This window comes from Oncorhynchus mykiss, chromosome 25 (assembly GCF_057628025.1).
Source record: "Oncorhynchus mykiss isolate SJ-2025 chromosome 25, ASM5762802v1, whole genome shotgun sequence".
In the NCBI taxonomy this organism is placed as follows: Eukaryota; Metazoa; Chordata; class Actinopteri; order Salmoniformes; family Salmonidae; genus Oncorhynchus; species Oncorhynchus mykiss.
Window position 1 is genome coordinate 68,357,589 of NC_143046.1, and position 22,634 is coordinate 68,380,222.

The 22,634-nt window shown below is 40.5% G+C and overlaps 2 protein-coding genes across 4 annotated transcripts; one reads left to right on the plus strand and one right to left on the minus strand.

Annotated features, from left to right (window-relative positions):
• Positions 1 to 273: 273 nt before the first annotated feature.
• Positions 274 to 7,306, minus strand: dhrs7 (dehydrogenase/reductase 7). Its single transcript, XM_021584954.3, has 7 exons — positions 7,000 to 7,306; positions 6,268 to 6,420; positions 5,967 to 6,073; positions 2,904 to 3,143; positions 2,675 to 2,797; positions 2,200 to 2,415; positions 274 to 916 (listed from the first exon to the last, which is right to left on the minus strand). Exons 1-7 carry the CDS (start codon positions 7,121 to 7,123, stop codon positions 869 to 871), a joined length of 1,011 nt encoding a protein of 336 aa, XP_021440629.2. The 5' UTR covers positions 7,124 to 7,306; the 3' UTR covers positions 274 to 868.
• LOC110505619 (protein phosphatase 1A) lies at positions 7,260 to 21,217 on the plus strand. Of its 3 annotated transcripts, none has more exons than XM_021584952.3 (6): positions 7,260 to 7,747; positions 12,142 to 12,987; positions 13,184 to 13,301; positions 13,449 to 13,560; positions 13,942 to 13,999; positions 17,237 to 21,217. In XM_021584952.3, the coding sequence occupies exons 2-6, from the start codon at positions 12,151 to 12,153 to the stop codon at positions 17,264 to 17,266; spliced, it is 1,155 nt and encodes a 384-aa protein (XP_021440627.1). In that variant the 5' UTR covers positions 7,260 to 7,747; positions 12,142 to 12,150; the 3' UTR covers positions 17,267 to 21,217. The 3 variants fall into 3 exon arrangements, with proteins under 3 accessions (XP_021440627.1, XP_090076965.1, XP_021440626.1); XM_021584951.3 differs by having other exon boundaries at positions 7,652 to 7,954; XM_090220839.1 differs by lacking the exons at positions 13,942 to 13,999; positions 17,237 to 21,217 and having other exon boundaries at positions 7,547 to 7,747; positions 13,449 to 13,564.
• The last annotated feature ends 1,417 nt before the right edge of the window (positions 21,218 to 22,634 follow it).

The following is a 22,634-nucleotide window of genomic DNA, read 5'->3' on the forward strand; positions in this document are numbered from 1 at the left end:
ATGTATGAAATCATTTTTTGCTAAATTCAATCTCTCTTGGGCTTAGTGGTCAATTTGCAGTTTACAAGTGAATCTAGTCGCCTACCCCTGCACAAGGGTATCTTAGGAAAGTACCTGGAAGGCAGATTAAAACAAATGGTATCATTCATGCAGGAGCGACATTACCAAAGGTGTGGTACTAGTTCAAACAACTAAATATCAGCTTTCTGGAGAAAACATTTACATGGGATATAATTATTCAGAATACATTTATCATTCTGGAAAAAACAATTATCATGTGTAAATGAAATTTAATCGTGGACAGTCAACACAGTGCCAATTTCATGATAAACTTATTTAGTAATTGTTTTCCCTCAAATACAGTTATGTAATGCTCCCAAAGGCAAAATGGGACAAAAATGTTGATTTTAAAATTATTATTCAGTGTTAAATACAAGGATGTGCCTTTCGGTTGGTCTTCATTTTGTTATAATTTTGTTTACAGTTCTTGTGTAATTGTATATACACTTAACGTTTTCAAAGAAACCTGATAGGCTATTGTTTACTGGAGATTGGTCAGTGCTATAGACATTCATCACAGATCTGTGGGGAGTGCATTAATTATACTCCACCTATCAGACAATCAATTTAATGTTCCTCCTTATTCTGAAATACTTTTTTCCCCATCAACTGAGTCAGCCTGGACACATCCTAATTTCATAGGCTAGAGAAAAATCTTCAATGTCTCTATTTCCACCCTCATCCCTATTCTTCTGCTTTGTGAAGAGAGCTGAAAGGAAAATGTTTTAGGACAGCCAAAAATGAGACAATTGCTTCCAGGTTCAAGTTCACCCATTTCAAGGTGGAGCTCAAGCATTTGGAATGCCTTTCAGGAAGACTTGGGCTTTGGCTTTGTGAAGTACGCAGAGTCTGCGTCCTGTAAAACAAAGCTTAATTTTAAAGTTGTTTTTCGACTGTTAAAAATCTGTATCACAGGCAAAATATAAACATTTTACATTCTGGGGAGACGCTCTGTCACTCAAGAAGTTAAGGCATCAGAACATGGACTTGTCAACAGGATGATGTGGGAATAGGTCATATCTCAGTTTAATGACAGGTGACTGATTCTACTTTATCCATATATGTCCTATGTTCTGAGGCCGATCTTGCTTCATTGTCTGTTTTAGGTGTCTAGATTTCAAATACTGTTCATTGACAGATGAAGAATGAAAACCTGCAAACTCACTAAGTTACCTTTGCCTTTCCTCAGTCTGTATTTTCTCTCCTTTGTATAATTGTTTTAATATATTGACCAAACCTTGAGCATTCCTACACACAACTAAACCACAGTGGTTGGGCGACATTGTCCATTCAAATCCTGACACAAATGTCTGGTCAGTCAGAAAATGACCTTTCTGCGTGGCCCTCAGCTGTCCAGCAGAGGCCACCAGACGTAGAAGTCAGTCACTGCCACTGGGAAGCAGTCATGCCCACTGCTATACCCTGGCCAGTGTGGCCACCCCTTCTCTTTATCAGGCTGAAGCAAGGTCAGTAACAGCTGAGCCCCCTAGCTGTTAAGAGACAGCTCTAAATAGAGTCTGCTTTTTAAGTATTTGACTGTTCACACGGTTAGTGTCCCCTTATTCCTGGCCTGGAAAGGCAAGGTTAACCTTAAAATGTGAAAGCAAGGCCATGCATAAACGATGCCTAGTGCAGGGATGGGCAATTCCAGTCCTCTAGGGTCTGATTGGTGTCACTTTTGCCCCATCCCCATCTAACACACCCGACTGCAATAATCATGATCTTCAGTTTAGAATGCAATTAGTTTAATCAGCTGTGTTTGCTAGGGATGGGAGGGAAAGTGTGACATCACTCCAGCCCAGAGAACTGGAGTTGCCCATCCCTGGCCTAGTGCGTTTCACCCAACTCTTCCTTGTGTACACCCAACAGTACACATTTTTGATGTAGCCCCAGACAAACTCACCTGATTCAACTCATTGAGGACTTGATTCGTTGAATCAGGTGTGCTTGTCCGGGCTACAACAAAAGTGTGTACTGTTGGGGGTACTGGAGTTGGGAAACACTGCTCTATGGAATACACTGAGCTCTAAGTTATGATCATTCTAATCGGCAAAACTGTAACAATATATAGTATGCAGCTCAGAAAACACATTCTTCAGCAAAATCATGTTGTGAGACCTACAGAAAACCAATACTAACCAGGCCAGCCTTGAAGTTCTGCACCCTCTTCCTGCCCAGCACATCAGTGATGAACCAGGCCCAGGTGGGAGCATACTGCCACACATAGTAGAACAGCAGAAAGGGCTGCTGGGCAATCCACATCTCCTTGGTGCCATTGGCTATACCCACCAGGATGAGACGCACACAACGACTAGTGACCATCTTGTGTTGCTGGTCCCCAGCAGTGGGAATGGCCTTAGATACGGAGGGGATAAGACAGGAAATTAATGTCAACACTCGTACAAAAATGTTCAGTTCAACGGAAGTTAAATCATACTTTAATGACAATTATTTGAAAGACCAATGGTTTTCCCATGAATGCGTTTGTGACATCTTGACAATAACAAAATGTGATGCAATTGCAACGTAAGATGTAAAATTAAGCATGAATTCAGCAATAATGTGAAAAAAATTCAATGTGAATAAATATTCATAATTTGGAAGCAAAACCCACCTTTCCCACTTCTTCTGTGAAAGCATTCTGGACTATCTGTGACTGTACAGGCCCTGGACATACTGTGCTGATGAGTATCCTTGGGTATTCAGTCAGCTCTGTTCGAAGAGAATTGAAGAAGCCCTGTGGAAAAAGTAGATAGATAGATAGATTGTCATCTCAAGATTTTAATCAATCTAGATGTTGTACAACTACAAACGGGCAGAGGGTGGCCCATGATTCATCTCACCTGAAGAGCGTGTTTACTGGCAGAGTATCCGGTTGCCAGAGGTGCCCCAGCCAGGCCGACCACACTGCTTACAGTAACTACACTGCCCGACCCTCGCTGCGTCATGTGGGGCAACACCTGCTTGGTAAGTGACACTGTGCCCAGGAAGTTGAGCTCCATCAGCGCCTGGTACACATCCACACTGGTCTCCAGGCACAGAGAACGCTGGCTTCGGCCACCATTGTTAACCAGGATGTCAATCTAAATGGGCATAGTGCAGAGAGAGACCGGAACAAAGCAAGCCATGTATCACCAATTATCTTATTCTTCAAAGGAATTTATTGAATTCATGATACACTGGTAACAAAATCAAGACTTGGTTGTGAACATTTCTGCCAAAGGTATAATCAAAACACAGATTCCAAGTGGAAACAACCTCATGTCTCAGAATAAGAGAACACGTCTAATAAGACTGCGCTAATATTGGACTTAGCCTTGAACTGCATTTTCATGTGCATAATTTGCCTTTGGGAGCTGGTTGGTAGTAAGCTAGTCTGATTAATCAGGCTGTAATACACAATGAATTGGTATATACAGCAAGAAACATTTGTATACAAAATCATTGACAGTAAATGTTCTTTACAAACCAGAATATTGAATAAAATTACACGTGAACTTACTCTACTGGTTGTCTGTGCGGTTTGACCTTCAGCTGCACAAAATTTGAGACAAAATATCCACAGGAAAGTATTGGATAAGTTAGCCGGTAGGTATATAGTTCAGTAGAATTAAAATGGTATATTCTGAATCAGGGGAGGATGGAGAACAATCCACACCTCAGTAAAGAATATACCTACCGGCTCTCTAAAAAGTTGGGTAAACAATACTTTGCTGTGGACATTTTGTCTCAGAGACAACCGGTAGAGTAAGTTCAAATGTAATTTTATTTAACATTCTGCAAGGAACATTTACAAAATTTTACACACAAATGTTTCAGGCTGTAGATAACAAGTATTTGTGTATTACAGCATGATTAATCAGACTAGTAGTGAGCATGTCTGTTGAATATAATGTATTGTCTTAGAAATAAGGCCAGTCTGGTTAGACTATTAAGTAAATGCGAAGAAATGATGTCCTACATCAGTGGTTCCCAAACTGAGGGGATCAGCAGGGGGTCAAGCCACAGTGGGAACCACACATGCAGAGATCTTCCGTTCACCTACTCTGCATCTCACAAAGACACGGCGGTTGGAACCAAAAATCTCAAATTTGGACTCATCAGACCAAAGGACAGGTTTCCACCGGTCTAATGTCCGTTGCTTGTGTTTCTTGGCCCAAGCAAGTCTCTTCTTATTATTGGTATCCTTTAGTAGTGGTTTCTTTGCAGCAATTTGACCATAAAGGCCTGATTCACGCAGTCTCCTCTGAACAGTTGATGTTGAGATGGGTCTGTTACTTGAACTGTGTTAAGCATTTATTTAAACTGCAATTTCTGAGGCTGGTAACTCTAATGAACGTATCCTCTGCAGCAGAGGTAATTCTGTGTCTCTTCCTTTCCTGTTGGCGGTCTTCTTGAGAGCCAGTTTCATCATAGCGCTTGGTGGTTTTTGCGACTGCACTTGAAGAAACTTTCAAAGTTCTTGATATTTTCCAGATTGACTGACCTTCATGTCATAAAGTAATGATGGACTGTCGTTTCTCTTTGCTTATTTGAGCTGTTCTTGCCAAAATATGGACTTGGGCTATCTAATGTATACCACCCCAACCTTGTCACAACACAACTGATTGGCTCAAACGCAATAAGAAGGGTTTGAAATTAGAGTGTCTAGTTTGAGAACCGATGCCTCACAAGTCCTCAACTGGCAGCCTCATTAAATAGGACCCACAAAACACCAGTCTCAATGTCAACAGTGAAGAGGTGACTCCGGGAAGCTGGCCTTCTAAGCAGAGTTGCAAAGAGAAAGCCATATCTCAGACTGGCCAAAAAAAAAGAAAAGCTTAAGATAGGCAAAAGAAAACAACACAGACACTGGACAGAAGAACTCTGACTAGAAGGCCAGCATCACGGAGTCGCCTCTTCACTGTTGACTGGTGTTTTGTAGGTACTATTTAATGAAGCTGCCAGTTGAGGACTTGTGAGGCGTCTGTTTCTCAAACTAGACACTCTAATGTACTTGTCCTCTTGCTTAGTTGTGCACTGGGGCCTACCACTCTTTCTATTCTGGTTAAAGACAATTTGCTCTGTTCTGTGAAGGGAGTATTTCACAGCGTTGTGTGAGATCTTCAGTTTCTTGGCAATTTCTCACGTGGAATAGCCTTAATTTCTCAGAACAAGAATAGACTGATGAGTTTCAGAAGAAAGTTATTTGTTTCTGGCCATTTTGAGCCTGTAATCGAACCCACAAATGCTGATGCTCCAGATACTCAACTAGTCTAAAGAAGGACAGTTTTATTGCTTCTTTAATCAGTACAACAGTTTTCAGCTGTGCAAACATAATTGCAAATGGGTTTTCTAATGATCAATTAGCCTTTTAAAATGATAAACTTGGATTATTGGATAAATTTGATGTTATTTTAATGGCCAAAAAAATCGCTTTTCTTTCAAAAACAAGGACATTTCTAAGTGACCCTAAACTTTTGAACGGTGGTGTGTGTGTGTGTGTGTATATATATATACACACATATATATATACATATAGTGTGTGTGTGTGTATATATATATGCATACATAGATAGATAGATAGATCTATCTATACACACATACATACACAAAACAATTTCAAGGAACTCAAACTGAACGCACAAGGTGCAATTTCAAAATTCGGTAGTGAATCATCAGTTCCTCTTGTCATGTTAGTCATTGCATACCTTGCATACATACCCCCGCCCCCCGCCCCAGAGTGAAAATGTTTGGGAACCCCTGTCCGACATGACTAATGCCTGGTTACTTCTTCCATCTATATTGAGTGGTTAATCAATTGGAAATGGTCAGACACTGAATTAAATTGAACTAACTTAAAATCCCAATAAAATAAAGAGCGATAAGGGAGAGTTATTACAAATTATCATGTGTAGTGGTCTTACATTGCCAAAGTGCTGGATAGCAGTTTTCATTTTTGCCTCATGGGATGCTCTCTCCAGCAAATCAAGTGGAAGAACAAGAATATCCTTATCTTTCAAGTTGGAGCGCTCTTGGGGGGAAAAAAATGAAAAATGTTAACTGGTCTGCAAATGAAAGGGCTAGGTGTATAAAATCACACTTACTACTGTGACTGCATTGAAGCAGTAGGCTATGTAATTTAGCATTCTTAACAGTAAAGAGAATTAACCTAATTGTGTGCGAGAGAATACTGTTTTCATTAGACGAGAGAACTATCATCCTCACCCAAACAGTGAAGTTTCACCCTATCCAACTGATCCACACGGCGAGCAGATAGAATCAGACGAGACCCACATCCAGCTAGTTGGTAAGCCAGCTCCTCCCCTATGCCACTGGACGCTCCTGTGACCCACACCACCAGTCCTTTCAACTTGGTCTCTAGAAAACAAGCAGCAGATTGTTTTACTTTTCACAGCAAATACTGAGAAACAGTACTACAACCTTGTTTGTGGAGGGTGGTGAACAGTCATATTGTGCCATACAGTTGTAGCGGTCATATTCACTATCACCTGGTTTCTCCAACTATAATAGAACAGGTCCTTCCACGTTGTTGTAATATCCTCCTATTGGCCCTTGAGGGCAAGCAACCAATGTAATACAAATATACATTTTGTTTATATGACAAATTCTGTAGTCGGACCTCTCTGGATCTCCAGATGTTCCATATCATTGCTGTTTTGCAACATTGTGTGGACATTGCTGTTCAAATCTGAAGGAGATCATGAGAGGTCAACGTCTGCTTGGTGCTCAGAATACAGAACGTGTCATCAAAACAACCTTTGTGTTACATTGGATGGATTCTTCAACATGGAACAGCACTGAAACAATGTAGATATACAAGTGAGAGCAACGTGTAACAGTCTGTATTGAAAGATTGACTCCTCGTACATTGCCACATTGTGACGACTGCCTTGAGTTATTGGTCAATACAAGTTAATTAAGGGACAGGTATGTTACCTGGCTTGCTCCCAAACAAGGTTGCCCATAGTAAGGTCAAGTCAGCGTCCGCAAATAAGAAGCACACAAACTGTACAAGCAAGCAAAGTGCAATTCCTGTGAGCAACGTCACGCCCAAATCCATAGTCTTCTGGCTTGTGTGAAAATGTTATGAAAGTCGCAATACAAGAACAACAGTTATCTGCTCTCCAGCGTTAGAATAAAACGCTGTAATAAAAACGTAAATAACCCGGAAGCGACTATTAATAGAAACGAAAACACTTCCCGGTTACAGTTTACTCAATTAGAAGATATTAAAGACAGATTTAGAATTTAGAAATACATGTCAGGATAAATAGACAGTGTTCATGCTGATATTTGGCGCACTGTGACGCTTTAATAGAGACCGAGAGTGATAAAGGATAATGTGACAAAGAAATGTAGTGAGAAAAATAGTGAGAAAAATAAGATTGGCTACAGCTATTTCCTTACGAAATGTATTTTTGTTTCTGTTAATTCTGTATTTGCCTTTACAATGTTTAATCCATGTATGGGTTTTTGTTTTGATATGACATGCATATCAACCACTGCTAGAGGATATCAACCACTGACTGCCTCACAGGAATGATGTAATGCTTTCAAGTACGCAACCTGCAACATCCGGGTCTTTTTCGATTCCTGTTGTAAGCTGTCTGTCAAGTGAAGAGGCTGGGGCTTTCGGCTTGACGCTATTTGGCCTCAACAGCTCCGGCCTAAAGGTTTAAAGGAGGTACATTTGAAATATACTTTACGTCGCCAAATGAGAAAGTAATGTATCCCTGGTTTACTTAGAACAGGGAGTTCCGCACTTTCACAAATTTATGTACAGAGGGTAGAGGTGCTAGCTAACGTTACCCACAAACGATCAATCTTGTTGGTGTTTCTGTCGCAGCTTCTGCTTGTCTTTACACTTTCAAAACAGCTCTTTCTGATTTTGGTAAGTCACATTTGTTTGTGCCTGTAAGAAACTGTCTACCAAGTTAGTCCGTTAACATTTGCGATTAGCCATACTCACTAGCATTGGGGGCAGCGCGATGAGTCGGTGAGGGAGTGAAGGCCTGTCAATGCTAACGTTATGTGAACGCTTGAGGTTCTTGGGGCCGAGGCCCACAACGACGCAATGTTTTAGTTTAATTGTCATATTGCCGCCGGAGGATATAAGTTAGCTAGTTAGCCAACTAATAAACGCTGTTCAAAACATTGTTGGTTATTTCGTGAAAGTTTTTCTTGTTCTAGAAATTTAACTAGCCCTGGCTCGGTCATTGACTTAGTAAGCCGATGACTAGTTAACTAGTGTTAGCGTGTTATTGTGACGTAGCTAATACCAGTTTACCAGCAGACTTAGCTAGCGAACGTTAATTAACGTTACCTAATACATATTGCCAGCTAGCTATGTTGGTTGCTAGTTAACTATTTAACAGATTGCTAAACCAGTTAGGTAGCCAACATCATTAAAACACCAAGATAGCTAGCTAACGTTTGCTAGCTACACTGTTTATTGTAATGTTTTTAGTTCACGTTAGCTACCTAACCACACAAGAACAACACTTAACTAGTAGTGGACGTTGGCTTGGGACCTTACTAGGAAGCTAGCTAGCTGGATGGATTAGCTAGGTTTTTGCAGTACTGACTGTTTTGTAATGATCTCATGCAATCAATGGCCAACACCTATAACATAGCTCGTTTACCAGATAACGTTAGATCTTCATTGGTAGCTATAGACGTTCATAGCTAGTGCAGTGAGACAAATATTTAGTTTACATTAGTCACCTATTTTTGCAGACTGGTCGCATAGACTAGAGGTAACATAGTAAACGTAAATCCGGGACAGCCAAATTAGTATGATACCTACAGTAAGTTACCAGTCAAAAGTTGACACATCTACTCATTCCAGGGTTTTTCTTTATTTTACTATTTTCTACATTGTGGAGTAATAGTGAAGACCTCAAAACTATGACATAACACATATGGAATGATGTAGTAACCCAAAAAATTGTTTAACAAATCTAAATATATTTTAAATTCTTCAAAGTAGCTACTCTTTGCCTTGACAGCATTGAATTCTCTCAACCAGCTTCACCTGGAATGCTTTTCCAACAGTCTTGAAGGAATTCCCACATATGCTGAGCACTTGTTGGCTGCTTTTCCTTCACTCTGCAGTCCAACTCATCCCAAACCATCTCAATTGGGTAGAAGTCGGGTGATTGTGGAGGCCAGGTCCTCTGATGCATCACTCTCCTTCTTGGTCAAATAGCTCTTACACAGCCTGGAGGTGTGTTGGTTCATTGTCCTGTTGAAAAACAAATGATAGTCCCATGAAGCGCATACCAGATGGGATGGCATATTGTTGGAGAATTCTGTGGTAGCCATGCTGGTTAAGTGTTCCTTGAATTCTAAAGAAATCACTGACAGTGTCACCAGCCAAGCACCACCTCCATGCTTCACGGTGGGAACCACACATGCAGAGATCATCCGTTAACCTACTCTGTGTCTCACAAAGACACGGAGGTTGGAACCACAAATCTCACATTTGGCCTCATCAGACCAAAGAACAGATTTCCACTGGTTTAATGTCCATTCCTTGTATTTCTTGGACCAAGCAAGTCTCAGTCGATGTTGAGATGTTATTTGAACTATGAGAAGCATTTATTTGGGCTGCAATTTCTGAGGCTGGTAACTAATGAATTTATCCTCTGCTTATAATTTTTCCTTTTTGCTTATTTGAGCGTTTTTTTTTTTATTTTATTTTTTCAAAGTTTAACTAGGCAAGTCGGTTAAGAACAAATTCTTATTTCCAATGACGGCCTACACTGGCCAAACCAGGACGATGCTGGGCCACTTGTGTGCCGCCCTATGGGACCCCCAATCACAGCCGGTTGTGATACAACCTGGATTCGAACCAGGGTGTCTGTAGTGACACCTCTAGCACTAAGATGCAGTGTCTTAGACCACTGCGCCACTTCATGTCTTAAAGTTATGATTGACTGTCATTTCTCTTTGCTTATTTGAGCTGTGTTTGCCATAATATGGACTTGGTCTTATACCAAATAAAGCTGTCTTCTGTATACCACCCCTACCTTGTCACAACACAACTGATTGGCTCAAACGCATTAAGAAGGAAATTCCACAAATTAACTTTTTTAACAAGGCACACCTGTTAATTAAAATTCCTTATGAAGCTGGTTGAGAGAATGCCGAGTGTGCAAAGCTGTCAAGGCAAAGGGTGGTTACTTTTTAAGAATCTTAAATATAAACATTTTTGGATTTAATATAGTTTGTTTTCACTATTCTACAATGTAGAAAATAATAAATAAATAAAAACGCTGGAATGAGTTGTCCAAACTTTTGACTGGTACTGTATATAAACAAAAGTTAGTAGAGTCTGCTATTTTAGCCACACCCGTTTCTGATAGTTGTGTAAACTCGAGCACACAGCCATGCAATCTCCATAGACAAACATTGGCAGTAGAATGGGCTAACTGAAGTGCTTTCAACGTAATCCCGTCATAGAATTCCAGCTTTCCAACAAGTCGGTAAGTAAAATTTCTGCCCTGCTAGAGCTTCCCAGGTCAATTGTAAGTGCTGTTATTGTGAAGTGGAAACGTCTAGGAGCAACAACTGCTCAGCCGCGAAGTGGTAGGCCACACAAGCTCACAGAATGGCATCATCGAGTGCTGAAGTGCGTATCGTGTTTAAATATTCTGTCCTCGATTGCAACACGCACTACCACGTTACAAACTGCCTCTGGAAGCAACGTTAGCACAATAACTTGTCAGGAGCTTTATGAAATGGGTTTCCGTGGCAGAGCAGCTGCACACAAGCCTGAGATCACCATGCACAATTCCAAACTTTGGCTGGAAGGGTGTAAAGTTCGCTGCCATTGGACTTTGGAACAGTGGAAACGTGTTCTCTGGAGTGATGAATCACGCTTCACCATCGGGGCAGTCTGATGGAAAAATCTGGTTTTGGCGGCTTCCAGGATAATGCCACCTGCCCGAATGCTTTGTGGCAACTGAAGTTTGCTGGATGAATAATGGTCTTTGGCTGTTTTTCATGGTTCGGGCTTGGCTTGTTAGTTCCAGTGAAGGGAAATATTAATGCTATACAACGCATACAATGAGATTCTAGACGATTCTTTGCTTCCAACTTTGTGGCAACAGTTTGGGGAATGCTCTTTAACTGTTTCAGCATGACAGTGCCCCTGTGCACAAAGTGTGGTCCATACAGAAATGGTTGGTTGAGATCGGTGTGGAAGAACTTGACTGGCCTGCACAGAGCCCTGAGCTCAACCCCATCGAACACCTTTGGGGTTAATTGAAATGCCGACTTCGAGCCAGGCCTAATCACCCAACATCCTGTGTCCGACCTCAATAATGCTGTTGTGGCTGAATGGACGCAATTCTCCACAGCAATGTTTCAACATCTAGTGGAAAGCCTATCCAGAAGAGTGGAGGCTGTTATAGCATGTAAAGGGGAACCAACTCTATTAATGCACATGATTTTGGAATTAAATGTTCGGCGAGCAGGTGTCCACACACTTTTGGTAGTGTATGGTTACATGCAAAATACTTACTACTTTTCAGCTACCCCTAACCTTAACCCTTTTAGCTAACCCTTCCCCTAACCTTAACCCTTTTAGCTAACTCTTCCCCTAACAACCCCTAGAGCTAGCTAGCATCAGCCACCTAGCAAATGTTAGCCATAACAAATTGGAACTTGTAACATATTGTACGTTTTGCAAATTCGTAACATATTGTACGTTTTGCAAAATCTTAATGTTGAATGAATTACAATTTGTAACATTGTACGAATTTCAATTCGAAGATATCATATGAAATGGAGTGTCTAGGATTTACCTGCAGAATAATACGAAATACTCTGAGACCACGTTGCAATGCATGAGATCAGCCCTAAAGTGCTAGTTAATCATTTTGCAATAAAAATAATTGCAGATATGTCATCTGCTTCTAAATAATCCCCATCTTAACATTTATCTGGCTAATATTTAGGTGTTTATTTATTAAAGTTGTAGCTAGCTGAGCTTAGCAGAATAACAAATGTCAATATTATAAACACGCAACTGACCTAAATTGAATAGAATAATTGTTTCATTCCTGTTTTAAGGGGGATACAATGGGGGCGTTTTTGGACAAGCCAAAGATGGAGAAGCACAATGCTCATGGTGAGGGGAACCGTCTGACCTATGGCCTGAGCAGCATGCAGGGCTGGAGGGTGGAGATGGAGGATGCCCACACGGCAGTCATTGGCCTGCCTCATGGGCTCGACCCTTGGTGCTTCTTTGCGGTTTATGATGGGCATGCTGGCTCCCAGGTGGCTAAATACTGCTGCGGGCACCTTCTGGAGCACATCACCAGCAACCCAGACTTCCAGAGTGCTCTGGAGCCGGAACCCAACGTAGAGAGTGTGAAGACCGGCATCCGCACAGGTTTCCTGCAGATTGACGAGCACATGCGGTCCATCTCTGAGAAGAAGCATGGTGTGGACCGCAGCGGCTCCACCGCGGTGGGGGTAATGATTTCCCCAGGTCACATCTACTTCATCAACTGTGGAGACTCCCGGGGTCTTCTTAGCCGTGGAGGAGCTGTGCACTTTTTCACACAGGACCACAAGCCCAGCAACCCACTGGAGAAGGAGAGGATCCAGAACGCAGGTGGCTCTGTCATGATCCAGCGAGTGAATGGCTCTCTGGCAGTGTCCCGGGCACTGGGAGACTTTGACTACAAGTGTGTGCATGGCAAGGGCCCCACGGAGCAGCTGGTTTCACCAGAGCCTGAGGTGTATGCCATTGAAAGGTCTGAGGTGGAAGATGAGTTCATCGTTCTAGCCTGCGATGGCATCTGGGATGTCATGGCCAATGAGGAACTTTGTAACTTTGTCAGGTCCAGGCTTGAGGTGACCGATGACCTTGAGAGAGTCTGCAATGAAATTGTTGACACTTGCTTGTACAAGGTGAGATTTGTCAATTTATTGTTCACAGAATCGCTAACAATTAACCATTTGCATGCACTTGAATGTTACCACTCGCATGTAGACAGTTCATTTTTCTAAATTTTACAACATTTTGTAACACAAATAGGCATCATGGATAGCACATGCTAAACGTTTTACTTTAAGTCTGTCTGTATTGCACTCGCTCTATGAACAGGGGAGTCGGGACAATATGAGTGTTGTGCTGATCTGCCTCCCAGGGGCTCCAAAGGTGACTGCAGAAGCTGTGAAAAGGGAAGCGGAGCTGGATAAGTACCTGGAAAGCAGAGTAGAAGGTGCAGCATCTTAATATGCGTATAGAAACCTAGATAATACAAGAACCTTGTCATGAATTTAATGTGATTTGAAGCTCGGATCACATATTGTGTATTTCATAGATTGTTTTCCACTTAGAGAATGTGTGGTTCTGCTAATTTCCACAGAGATCATAAAGAAGCAGGGAAACGAAGGGGTTCCAGACTTGGTCCACGTGATGCGGACGTTAGCATCGGAGAGCATCCCTAACCTCCCTCCTGGGGGAGAGCTGGCCAGCAAGTGAGTGAGCTCTTTTGACTGTACCTCAGCCAACTGAATGTTTTTGATGTCGATTAAGTATTAGCAAAATAGAGTAGCATGCTTTGCACGGTAAGGTTTCTTTAGGGGGAGGAATCTATTTCTGATCTCAGGTGCACAGGCACTCAAGACTTTTCACCTAAGTGGTTTTGATAGCTTGGACTTGCTTGAAAGTTTGGGCTATTAGTTGGGCTAATTGAATTTTGCCCTTCAATTCCAGCCTTCTGTTTTCCCCTCTTATGCTCAGCATTTAGCTCGCCTGTATAAACTGTTTTGTTTTCATTGGACTTGCATACAATGATTTTGTTATTGCTTGCCTAGCTAAACCTGCATGGTTGGTAACTTTACTTTTTTGTGTTTTAGACGAAGCGTTATTGAAGCAGTGTACAACAAACTCAACCCATACCGAGGTGATGACACAGTAAGTATCACCCGACAATTGCTATCCTCTCACGAAAGTTTTTTAATTTGAATGTGTTAATTTGTTTGTCGGTGTGTTTGTGCACATCTGTTTGTATGTCGAGGGGAAAAATAAAATTTTCATCAGCTCAATTTGGAACGTTCAACATATTTAACACTTTAGAATTTGGACCCCCCCCCCCCCCCAAAAAAAAAAATGTTTTTAAAGATGAATCAAGGAGAGGCAATATGTATTTAAAAAAATATGTGTATATATACACACAATTATTCAGACATTATGAATAATGGGATGACATATAGCATGACAATGACATAGCACAGGATAATCCTCGTGTTTGCATTGAACTGCTCTTTTCCTATCATTGCCTTATGGATAGCTGCAGTTGAAGTCTGAAGTTTACATACACTTAGGTTGGAGTCATTAAAACTCATTTTTCAACCACTCCACACATTTCTTGTTAACAAACTATAGTTTTGGCAAGTCTGTTAGGACATCTACTTTGTTTATGACACATCATTTTCCCAACAATTGTTTACAGACAGATTATTTCACTTATAATTCACTGTATCACAATTCTAGTGTGTCAGAAGTTTACCTACACCAAGTTAAACAGCTTAGAAAATTCCAGAAAAATATGTCATGGCTTTAGAAGCTTCTGATAGGCTAATTGACATCATTTGAGTCAATTGGAGGTGTACCTGTGGATGTATTTCAAGGCCTACCTTCAAACTCCGTGCCTCTTTTCTTGACATCAAGGGGAAATCAGCCAAGACCTCAGAAAAATAATTGTAGAGCTCCACAAGTCTGGTTCTTCCTTGGGAGTAATTTCCAAACGCCTGAAGGTACCACTTTCATCTGTACAAACAATAGTACATAAGTATAAACACCATGGGACCACGGAGACACGTTCTGTCTCCTAGAGATGAATGTACTTTGATGCGAAAAGTGCAAATCAATCCCAGAACAACAGCAAGGGACCTTGTGAAAATGCTGGAGGAAACGGGTACAAAAGGCTGCTCAGCAAGGAAGAAGCCTCTGCTCCAAAACCGCCATTAAAAAAAGCCAGACTACAGTTTGCAACTGCACATTGGGACAAAGATTGTGCTTTTGCAGAAATGTCCTCTGGTCTGATGAAACAAAAATAGAACTGTTTGGCATAATGACCATCATTATGTTTGGAGGAAAAAGGGGGAGGCTTGCAAGCCGAAGAACACCATCCCAACCGTGAAGCACGGCGGTGGCAGCATCATGTTGTGGGGGTGCTTTGCTGCAGGAGGGACTGGTGCACTTCACAAAATAGATGGCAACATGAGGGAGGAAAATTATTTGGATATATTGAAGCAGCATTTCAAGACATCAGTCAGGAAGTTAAAGCTTGGTCGCAAATGGGTCTTCCAAATGGACAATGACCCCAAGCATACTTCCAAAGTTGTGCAAAATGGCGTAAGGACCACAAAGTCAAGGTATTGGAGTGGCCATCACAAAGCCCTGACCTCAATCCTATAGAAGATTTGTGGGCAGAACTGAAAAAGCATGTGTGAGTAAGGAGGCCTACAAACCTGACTCAGTTACACCAGCTCCTTCAGGAGGAATAGGCCAAAATTCACCTAAATTATTGTGAGAAGCTTGTGGAAGGCTACCCGAACTGTTTGACCCAAGTTATACAATTTAAAGGCAATGCTACCAAATACTAATTGCGTGCATGTAAACGTCTGACCCACTGAGAATGTGATGAAAGAAATAAAAGCTGAAAGAGAATTTTCTCTATTCTAACATTTCACATTCTTAAAATAAGGTGATGATCCTAAATGAACTAAGACAGGGAATTTTTACTTGGATTAAATGTCAGCAATTGTGAAACTGAGTTGAAATGTATTTGGCTAAGATGTGAACTTCAAACTTCAACTGTATATAATCCTTGTTTGTAATCCACTTTCTATTTGACCTGTAATCCATTTAGCTCGTTAGCATAACATCCCTGAATGCATTTAGTTCCTCCCACAGTTAACAGCTGTTTCATGCGTATTGTTTAGTTCACTCCTGAATTGACACTGCAGCCTTTGATGTAAAGATACCAAAATGCTCTATACTACTAAATTGTATTTTCAATTAAGATTATGTTAAGACTAGGCCTAACCTAGGTCTATGAAACTAAACCAGCACTTGCAATCACATTTGTCGTGCTTGATTAACTAGGTGAATCAGTATTAGCTAGCCTCCAGATTGATTTAGGGTTTCTATTACTGGTTGGGTACTGTCATGATCAAATAAGCTTTTTGCTTGAAAAGGAAATGGTTCTTTTGTGGAGCTGTTTATACAGGGGTCGCATGAGCGTTCAGAGATCTGCATTTTCAAAACATAGACCATCAAACTATCAAACCATTTCTCCTGCATTTTATATTGAAAGGCAACAGTTTTTCTTGCTATAAATTGAGTGATAAGTGGCGTGCAACTAGTTTTTCATCACACAAGATAAAGTAATGCAAAACATTAGTCCGAATATGACTTTGTTTTCATCAGATGACAACAGAAGTGCAACAATATTTGGCTAGCAGACAAACGTTTAACTTCGACACAATGAAAAAGCAAGGTATTTTTTTGCAAAGACGATGCATGGCTATTAGATTTCTTATGTTTACCATAGAAAGCTAGCCAGCTACATTTCCTAATGTTTTGCCAAAACGACCAGCTAAAAGTAACCATTATTCCCCGCTGCCATCAGTCGGCTTCCTGTCTGCTGATCAAATGCTGTTCTTGAATGCGGGAATTTGATTGGCCAGAGGATAGATTTCTCTTCCGAGTGGAGATGTGCAACTGAAGCACAAAATTTGTCTGACGCCGAGCAGAAATTAGATCTCCTTTTACAAAACGCAGCAATGTTTTTCTTATCTTTTTCTTTCAGCGTGAAAAATGCAGAATTCATATCTAAACATTTTCATGACTACTCACTCCTACAACTTGTCGTTAGTGAAATGTTCTATTCAAACTAACCAAACTAAACTAATTTAGGCAAAAGGGAAGACTTCAAGAAATTGCTGTTTATACCAGGGATCTCAATCTCAATTCCCAGAAAGCTTTGCTCATGCCTAAATTATTTTCTGGATGCCTGTCCAAGTTCGTAACTAGTTTAGGACAAAATTATCCTCTTGGGTGCAAAGATCAGCACATCTCCAGGAGTTGAAATGGAGACCCCTTGGATGTTGATCCAGTATCTGATGGGTTTTTCCTTCCTTCAAGGACTCAGCATCGACAGACGACATGTGGTAACACAACCCCTACCACTAACACAGCACAGAGTTTACAAACCTCTACCCTCAAGAATCACAGCAGCTCCATTCAGCAGCCTGTCTCCCCACCACTCTGAGCGTTCCATTTGTAAGAAGGGAATATGATGGGAGGAGGAGATGCGCACACACACACCCCTACACCCCAGATAGAGCAGCACCAGTCAGCTCTGGAGTTCAGGATGCCCTCCATTTTGTCTCACCTTTATTTTCAATCCCACCCATAACCTGTTGGGACTGTAGTTATGTTTTAGGTTTTCTTTTCTTTTCTTAATCAGTTAAAACAACTATTTTGGGCTGTAATTTCCTTGTTTGTATATTTCTGTTTTGGTGAAGTGCAATTGTCCTGTACAAAGCCTGTATTTAATACAGCTTGAGTTAAAGTTAAAAGAAAAAAAATAACCTTTATACACTATCAACCCTTTTCCTGCTCTTCTGGAGTTCCAACAAATGTCTATTCAGTGAATATTACTGTTTGTCCTCCAGGTGATATTATCCTCTTGCTCTTTTAAAAAATGTTTTTGTTTGTCTTTGCTCCTTAAGAAACGGGTAAATTGTATAGGTTCACAGCATAGTAAGCTCTCTAAACCATAAATTCTAATATCTACATTTCTTTTGTTTGTATAAAAAACATCTACTTAGTGTAGTAACTATGGTACTACAGTCTTTCATTGTGTGTTCTGTCTTTTGGGGGCAATTCTTGTTCATCACCTGTAAACAACGCAACAAAGCAGTTCCTAGATGCAAATGAAGATGAGCTCACCTGACACCTTTTAACACTTGCTGTGTGTGTGTGTTCCTGTGTGTGCCTGCCTGTGGGTGGTGGCAAGTGTTTCTAGGTGCTTGTGTGCGTGCACATGTTTGTATAGAGGTAGGTCTGTATATCTGTAGCTGGCAGCTAATGTTTGCTATGGTAGTGCAGATTATGGCAAATGTTCCTCCATTACTCCTACATACCTATTGTGCACCCGTCTTGTATATCAGTATGATACTACCCTTCACTTCAGAGCTTTGGAGAACACTTTATATGACACTGGATGGATTAAGTTGACTTTTTGCTATTTTTAACTTATGACATCTGCCACAACCATTTTGTAATTCTACTGACATGCAGTGATTTATGCTAGTCTGACTAGTTTACATGTTCATGTCATTCATGTAAGATTTTTTTTAAATAAATGTAATATGTTTCAGATGCACATATTTCAGCTTTATGATGGCCCGGCATGCCAAGTGAAGTTTTCTGAGATTCAGTGCATTTTATTTGTTAAAAGCCTGCGTTTGGTACTGAGAGGTGTTCAAATCACAACATCTATATGATAATCTGATTTTACAAGTGTATAAGTGCCGATTTGTTAAAAACCCTAATTACCACCATCAGTCTGAGTGAACCTTCAATCTTCCCTTAACAATTTCGAGGTGGTATTTTTTTAATTGTTGCGATATTCAACTATACAACCAAGAACAAATCCACTGAATGCAATGAGCTGTCCTAGAGTACCTTATATTTACTCTGAGTGGTTTGGGGGGCTCTGTGTAGAGTCCTCAGCCACTGCACCAGGAGCCTGTGCACAATATGGTATGCTTCTAAAGTGTGTGTGATTTTGCTGTAAGTCTTTCCCTTAAAAAAATCAAATGAATAGTTAGACTAAATCTGTATTTTACATGCAGATGTATTTCTTGGTGATGTTTTTTTATTTTGAACTGCATTGCTGCGAGTCTTTTCTGACCTATTGTCAAGGAATAAATCATGTCGCTTGAGTTAGATGCGTGGTTAGCAAGATACTCTTGTTTTTGAATGTTGAATCGATTAGAATTGAGCGCTGTAGGTAAATGTGTCCTAATCCCCTTGGGTTCTGTCCTGTTTGTCTAAATCAGGTTTTCCCAAACTTGGTCCCCAATGCACGTTTTGTTTTTTTTCCCCCTAGAACTACACAGCTGATTTCAAATTAAAGCTTGATGACAAGTTTTTTTTATTTTTATCAGCAGCAGAGTGCTAGGGCAAAAAACAAAACGTGCACCCAGGGGACCCAGGACCAAGTTTGGGAAACACTGGTCTAACACAGGGTAACGTACTGAATTTATAATTTCTCTTTAACCAACTGACAATCTAATGATGTAACTTCTGGCAACAAACTACTACGTTGACTCCTGAATTTGACCCCAAGATTAACAGTTTAGAGATGGCTTGATATGCCACCCTTGTTGTATTTTATCCGTACCTGCAGTTGTATTGTTTATAATTTCTAAAAAAACGAAGTACATCCCAGATTAACTCTTTAAAAAAAAAAAATGTTTTTCTGAGCTTGCCATATGGACAATTGATACAGCTGTAATGTCAATTATACTTACAATTTCGTTAAAGGGTAAACAAGTCTAACAATGCCTTCACAATTTTAAGCAATGAATCTGATGAAGTGAAGTGATTATGTAGTCATTGTTGAGATGCAATATACCCATTTGGTTCAACTGTCACAGCTACCCAAGTCACTTTTCCAAATTGAGAAAGAAATGTGGTTAAATTGGTAAATGTCTTTCTTTACTGTGATTTTGTGTGAAGGGAACCAAGTTTTAAGAGTGCGAAGAGGCGTGAACAACCGTAATACAAGCCCTAGCTTTTTTTAACGTCTGTATAGTTGTTTAGGATCTTAGCTTAAGGAGTGCAAACATTCGGTTACGCTGTTGTCCTTTTTATAAGCTAAAGTATTTTCTACAGAAATACTACAGTATGTATATTGTTTTTCATTTATGAAATGATGTAACCAAGGAAAATCGGTCTTAACCTGTTTTGCAGGTTTATTCTTTTACTGTCTTTTTTTTTTTTTTTTTTTTTTTTTTTTTAACAAGACTGGAAATAAATACTTTTTTATTTCCGAAATGCATTACATTAATCTTTAGGCTAGCCAGACATGTTTCTGTTATCTGTACAACTCAACACTTTTGTGCTGCCCTGCTGTTGTTTAAGGAGTCAGCTTTAAGGTCAGAGTTCTGTTGTCAACACACCAGTTTTAATGTGGGCTACTCGCGTACTGTCGGACTTGCGTAGTGACTAAGGTTTTAGGTTCATGTAAGGCGTCATGTCTGTCATATTCTTATTTAAGCCTCAAAAGGAATATATTTATATTGGAGTAAGAGATTTTAATGCTTGCGCCCATATTGTACATAATATTGATGTACCTCAGTTGTGGTGATACTGTGTGACCCTTTGGCAGTGGTGGGTTGTGTCCCCTTTAACAGGGGGCCTGAACCCAATGTTGCTGACCTTTTCAGCTCACTAATAAGCTCACCGATTTGCCTTACCCAATCTAACTCAACCCCCTAAAGTACTTGTTCATTGGAACACTTCAAGGAGTAATTTCAAATTGTGTTTCCAAGTTAGGCCACTTCTCTACAAAGTGGCATACTATGTTGGTAGTCACATGGTACACCTTTTCCTTTCTGGTTTATATTAAAAACAAATGTTACCTTGTTGAATCTTTTGAAATATTATTTAAATTGTTCAGTCCTGCAGATGTCCTACTTTCAGCAAATGCAAGTGTTAAACAATTGGGTAACCTTGTAAGCATTTGAAATGTGCGTACATGTCTGCTATATTTATGAATGCATTCAAGAATAGCTTTAGTGCTGTAGATAAGTATTGTCTATGTTGATTCAACTGCTTCTCAGAGGCCTCTGTGATTGACTACAAAGTTCAAAAACTGTATATTTTGTATTATGTTCTAGCTCGGATAAAAGAAAATGTTAAAGCTTTGTTCCCTGAACTTTATTGTGCTATGTGAGTCGATTGAACAAATTGTATTCCTTGCTTGTGAATTTATGCGTTCTCGTATTTCCCTGATCTTCTCCTTAGTTTTTTTTTTGTTGCCTTTTTGAATTTTGAAATAAAATTTCTAGTTTGCAGAATGTACCACTAAATAAATGGGTTGTTACCTTGTATCGCTCTTCTCATTTCATCTCCCTTGATCTGCTCAATTCATTGTCCCATTTTTAACCAGAAATCTAAAGCTCAATGTCAGACCTATCGATTCCTTCATAAAATACCAATGTTTTCAATCACACAATATACTGTAAGACCCAACACACAAAGTACTGATTTAGTGTTTTGTTGATCCAATAATGTGCATATACACAGTGCCTTCAAAGTATTCAGACGCCTTGACCTATTTTGTTGCGTTACAGCCTTATTCTAAAATGGGTGAAATAAATCCTCATCTACATACAATGACAAAACGAAAATAGGGTTAGAAAATACCTTAAGTATTCAGACCATTTCCTATGAGTCTTGAAATTAAGCTCCGGTGCATCCTGTTTCCATTTTTTTTTTTATCCTTTGTACAACTTAATTGTAGTCCACCTGTGGTAAATTCAGTTGATTGGACAGGATTTGGAAAGGCACACTCCTGTCTATATAGGGTCCCACAGTTGACAGTGCATCTCAAAGCAAAAACCAAGCCATGAGGTTGAAGGAATTGTCTATAGAGCGCTGAGACAGGATTGTGTCTGGGGAAGGGTACCACAATGTCTGCAGCATTGAAGATCCCCAAGAACACAGTGGCCTCTATCATTCTTAAGTGGAAGAAGTTTGGAACCACCAATACTCTTCCTAGAGCTGGTCGCCCAGCCAAACTGCGCAGTCGGGGGAGGAGGGCCTTGGTCAGGGAGGTGACTAAGAACCCGATGGTCACTCTGACAGAGCTCAAGAGTTCCTCTGTGGAGGTAGGAGAACCAGAAGGACAACCATCTCTGCAGCACTCCACCAATCAGGTCTTTATGGTAGAGTGGCCAGGTGGAAGCCACTCCTAAGTAATGGACACATGACAGCCTGCTTGGAATTTGCCAAAAGGCACCTCAAGATTCTCTGGTTTGATGAAACCAAGATTTTACTCTAGCCTGAATGCCAAGCGTCACATCTGGATGAAACCTAGCACCCTCCCCACGGTGAAGCATGGTGGTGGCAGCATGTTGTGGGGATGTTTTTCAGCAGCATGGACTGGGAGACTAGTCAGGATTGAGGCAAAGATGAACAGAGCAAAGTATAGAGAGATCCTTGATGATAACCTGCTCCAGACCTCAGACTGGGGCGAAGGTCCACCTTTCGACAGTGACTTTCTAAGCACACAGCCAAGACAACGCAGGAGTGGTTTTGGGACAAGTCTCGCTCTCCATCCAACCTAACAGAGCATGAGAGGATCTGCAGGGAAGAATTCAAGAAACTCCCCAAATACAGGTGTGTCCAGCTTGTAGCGTCATACCCAAGAAGACTCGATTCTGTAATCGCTGGCAAAGGTGCTTTAACAAAGTACTGAGTAAAGGGTCTGAATACTTTATTTTTATTTTTAATTAGCTCAAAT

Coding starts and splice junctions, on each gene's coding strand:
- dhrs7 (XM_021584954.3), bottom strand. CDS start 7,123: ATGGATTTGGGCGTGACGTTGCTCACAGGAATTGCACTTTGCTTGCTT. Junction 6,074..6,267: donor GGTGAAACTTCACTGTTTGG/GTGAGGATGATA, acceptor TTTCCCCCCAAG/AGCGCTCCAACTTGAAAGAT. Junction 2,416..2,674: donor TCACAGAAGAAGTGGGAAAG/GTGGGTTTTGCT, acceptor TCCGTATCTAAG/GCCATTCCCACTGCTGGGGA.
- LOC110505619 (XM_021584952.3), top strand. CDS start 12,151: ATGGGGGCGTTTTTGGACAAGCCAAAGATGGAGAAGCACAATGCTCAT. Junction 12,988..13,183: donor TTGACACTTGCTTGTACAAG/GTGAGATTTGTC, acceptor CTCTATGAACAG/GGGAGTCGGGACAATATGAG. Junction 13,561..13,941: donor GGGGGAGAGCTGGCCAGCAA/GTGAGTGAGCTC, acceptor TTTGTGTTTTAG/ACGAAGCGTTATTGAAGCAG.